The following is a 3,743-nucleotide window of genomic DNA, read 5'->3' as shown; positions in this document are numbered from 1 at the left end:
GGGTACCCCCACAACCCGGGGTACCCCCACAACCCGGGGTGGGGACAGGGTTACAACCCTTCCAGCGGAGGAAGCTACCACAACCAAAAGCCATGGAAACCCCCCAAATCCAAGACCAACTTCAAGCACATGGCCGGGGCAGCGGCGGCGTGGTGGGAGGTTTGGGGGGCTACGCCATGGGACGCGTCATGTCGGGGATGCACTATCGCTTCGACAGCCCCGATGAGTACCGGTGGTGGAACGAAAATTCGGCGCGGTACCCCAACCAGGTTTACTACCGGGATTACAGCAGCCCCGTCACGCAGGACGTCTTCGTCGCCGACTGCTTTAACATCACCGTGACCGAATACAACATCGGACCCGCCGCCAAGAAGAACGCGTCGGAGGCTGGTCCAGCGGTGAACCAAACAGAGACGGAGCTGGAGACCAAGGTGGTGACGAAGGTGATCCGGGAGATGTGCATCCAGCAGTACCGCGAGTACCGCCTGGCCTCCGGCATCCGGCTGCACCTTGCCGACGCATCCCTCGCCGCCCTCCTCCTCCTCACCCTTTTCGCCATGCACTGATGCGCCCCGGATCCTGCAGCTTTGAGGTGTCACCTGTGTCCCCGTGGGGACCCCCTGAACCCCCCTGTTCTTGCTTGCGGTCATCTTTGGTGAAGAGCCCTTGGGGCGCACGGGCACCGACGCTCCCCATCACCTCCCCGGCGGCTCCGGTTTAGGCAACCGGATGAAAATTTCCTTCTCCACCCCAAACGCGTCCCCGTCGTGGCAGGACAGTGATGGAGCTGGATGCCCCAAAAAAATGGCCTTCACCACCTCCTCCTCCTCCTCGGGGCTACCCCGAGAGGGACCGGGCAGAGAGGAGCTCACCCGGTCCTTGGCATCACTGCAAGAGCGTTTCCGAAAATCCTCTTTGCTAACAAGCAGGGTTTTCCCTAATCCCCTTAGACCCGCTGCCACCAAAACCCCTTTCCCCGGGGCACGCCGCAGCGTTGCACCCGAGCACCTATATACCCCATAGGGGTTTTAGGAGGGTCAGATATGGGTTTTTCGAGCAACGAGCTGCTGGATTGCAATTTTAACCCTTTAATCCTAAAAACCACTCTTCCTCGTGTACATACGGACCTGCCCGCTCCGCACCTTGCATGCTGCAAATACCTCCTGCAGCAATACACAAAAATAAAGTGATTTCTTTCCCTCGCCCCCCCCCCAGCAGCAAGGCTGAAGCCCCGGCCGGGTTTTGGTTCGCCCCCGCGCCACTCTGCTTTCGGTTGAGCCTCGCTGTCTTTCTTAGCCTGTCTAAAGGCAAAAAGTGCTGCTGAATGCCCCCCAAAAAAACCCCAAAGCGGTAATGCTTGGTGTGGTACAGCCCGAGAAAAAGCTATTGTGGATGCGCTATAGGTGACAAGTCACGCTCACGCTTCGGCACCTTGACCTAAAGGACGTTAAAATACAGCAAAAAGGATGCTCGGGGGGGGTCAAGCACGTAGCAAGAGACTTAAATCAGCCAGATCGGATGGTTGCGGCAAACAGCATCAGGAAGACCAAGCCTGAGGGATGGGAGATGCTAAAAAACAAAAAAAACCAAACGCCTTTTGCAAGTAATTTGTGGAAGCAGTGGGTGAAATTCTCGCTTCTTGTGTTTGAGTCGACGCTGGGTTGTATATAACCTGTAGCATCTGTAAAGTTGCGCTTGTCGAACCTGTCACCCCGAGTTATATTTAATATCTCTCGTGGTTTGTTTTTTTTTTTGCAAGGCACTGAATGACACTGTCCTACATGATTTTTCGCATCGGTGTAAGCTAAATGAAGATAGGTATATATATATATATATATTAAAAAAAAAAGAGAGAAAAGAAATCTTTCAGGATATTCACCGGAAAAGCAGGGCTTTGAGGTAACCTGTACTTTGTGATACGCGAATGTTTTGTAAATCCGTAACGGTGCATGCACGAAATTTGCCGTTCCGATACTTTTCTAAGTGTTCGACGTCTGGTACAAATTAAAATGGATAAAGCCAAGACGCACGTCAGCCTCCTTCGTGCAAACAGCTCTCGCCCATCCCCGCAGCGCCGCAGACAGAAGCGGCATTTTTTGCCCCGGCTGTCCCTGCCTCCCCAGCCTTTGGGCTCCTTTGCTCCCTTTCAGCACTAAATTTGGCCTAAACCCCACAATTTCAGTTAACCTTTTCTCCTCCCCTGCTCCCACTAACGGTATCGCTACCATCCAACCAATATTTTCTAATGAAGCCAACGCGCTGGTTGGGCCCGTCTATACCTTGTATTTACTCCATCTATTTTCTATCTAATAAAAGAGTTTTTACATCTGCTGTTTCAGTGGCGTTAAGCCCAAACAACTTCACGTGAAGCCCCAAGCCCATGGGGGGGGGCCAGAAATGTTGCCAGAAATCCAAATCTCCCCGGTACCTAAACCAGCATCACCGTTAGATGACTTAGACCACAGCAAAGGTTAAAAATTACGGTTAAAAAGGTGGAAGAGCTTGGACCCTTCAGCTGGACGGTGCTTTAATTTTAAGCTCAAGACCAAGCCTTGGACCAGTTTGGTTTGAGCCTACGCAGGATGCGATTTCTTGCGCTGCAAACCCCCTTGCCCACAAGGACGCTAAAGAATTTGGTCTTTAAGTGGTGCTCCAAAACCCAAATGTGACTCTTTTGCATTCTTTTGGCAGAAAAATAAAGGAAAAAAAAATACTTAGCACTAAATAGATGATTATTCCTGCATGCAAGCAGCTTGCTCCCAAAGAGGAGACCCTAAGAGGTCCATAAGAGGGATCCAGAGCTCCTGTAGGTGCTTGGAAAGGGCAAAATAAAAGCTTTTTTGCTTGAAATTGGCTACCGGGCATCACCACGTTATCTTGCAACGTTGGTAAGTGGAGCAGCAAACAGTGAGTGGGGCAAAAAAACCAGAGGGCAGGCAGGGTTTAGTATTGGAAGCTAGTTTCCAAAATGAGGAAAATAAAAATAAAAAAAAAAATCAGGATCCCACCCTTCACATCTTCCCTGTGCAAAAGCAAGTTAAAAAAAAATTGCGATGGGAAGGAGGATTTGGGGAAGAAAAAGCCCCCGTGAGGTTATTGGGTCTGTCCTAAGCGTCTCTACGGCCGCTGCTCATCCTCCGCCAACTCAGCATCCAACTGCTTAATGCAACCCAAAAGCTCTCCGGCTCCAAACTTCACTGGGGTGTTTTCTTTAGGATGTTATTTCGCCCTAAATACTCACAACTGAATACCTCCGGCTTTTCCCCATGTCATTTAAAGCGGGGGCAAATAAATGCAAGACCCCCAAAGCCCCCAGCCCCGCTGCCCTGCGGGGAAAACGGCTTCACCGGTCCCCAAGCTACAGGGGGAACCCTGCTGATCCGGGCCACGGGGAGGTTTATGCAACCCTCTTATTAATTAAGATTTTTCAAAGTAAAACGAGAGCGATTTCAAACTTCAAATAAAAGAGGAGGAGGTAGCAATGAAGATATCGTCCTTCAGTGATGAGTTCGGAGGACCCATCTCCTAACAGACCTTGCACTGGCGAGCTGCAGCCCAGCGGTAGGAGGAAAAAAAACCCCAACGAAGAAGGAAAAAACACCCTCTAACAAAGAAGGGAAAAAAGCCCCCAAAAAGAAGGAGGAAAAAACCCCCAAACTAAAAAGAAGGAAAAAAAAACCTCAAAAAAGAAGGGAAAAAAAACCAACAAAAAGAAGGGGAAAAAAAAAACCAAAAAGGGGGGA

General features: G+C 50.5%; 1 protein-coding gene across 1 annotated transcript; it reads left to right on the top strand.

The window, feature by feature from the left end:
- Positions 1-2,331, top strand: PRNP (prion protein; the record flags this gene model as incomplete). Its single annotated transcript, XM_009273807.2, is given in 2 exon segments — positions 1-145; positions 148-2,331. Coding segments are annotated over 2 exon segments (564 nt in total), but the record flags the coding sequence as incomplete, so codon positions are not given.
- Between the last annotated feature and the right edge of the window lie 1,412 nt (positions 2,332-3,743).

Source organism: Aptenodytes forsteri, unplaced genomic scaffold (genome assembly GCF_000699145.1).
Source record: "Aptenodytes forsteri isolate BGI_AS27 unplaced genomic scaffold, ASM69914v1 Scaffold127, whole genome shotgun sequence".
In the NCBI taxonomy this organism is placed as follows: Eukaryota; Metazoa; Chordata; class Aves; order Sphenisciformes; family Spheniscidae; genus Aptenodytes; species Aptenodytes forsteri.
The sequence above is the reverse complement of the archived record's forward strand: the minus strand, read 5'-3'. Positions and strand labels throughout refer to the sequence as shown.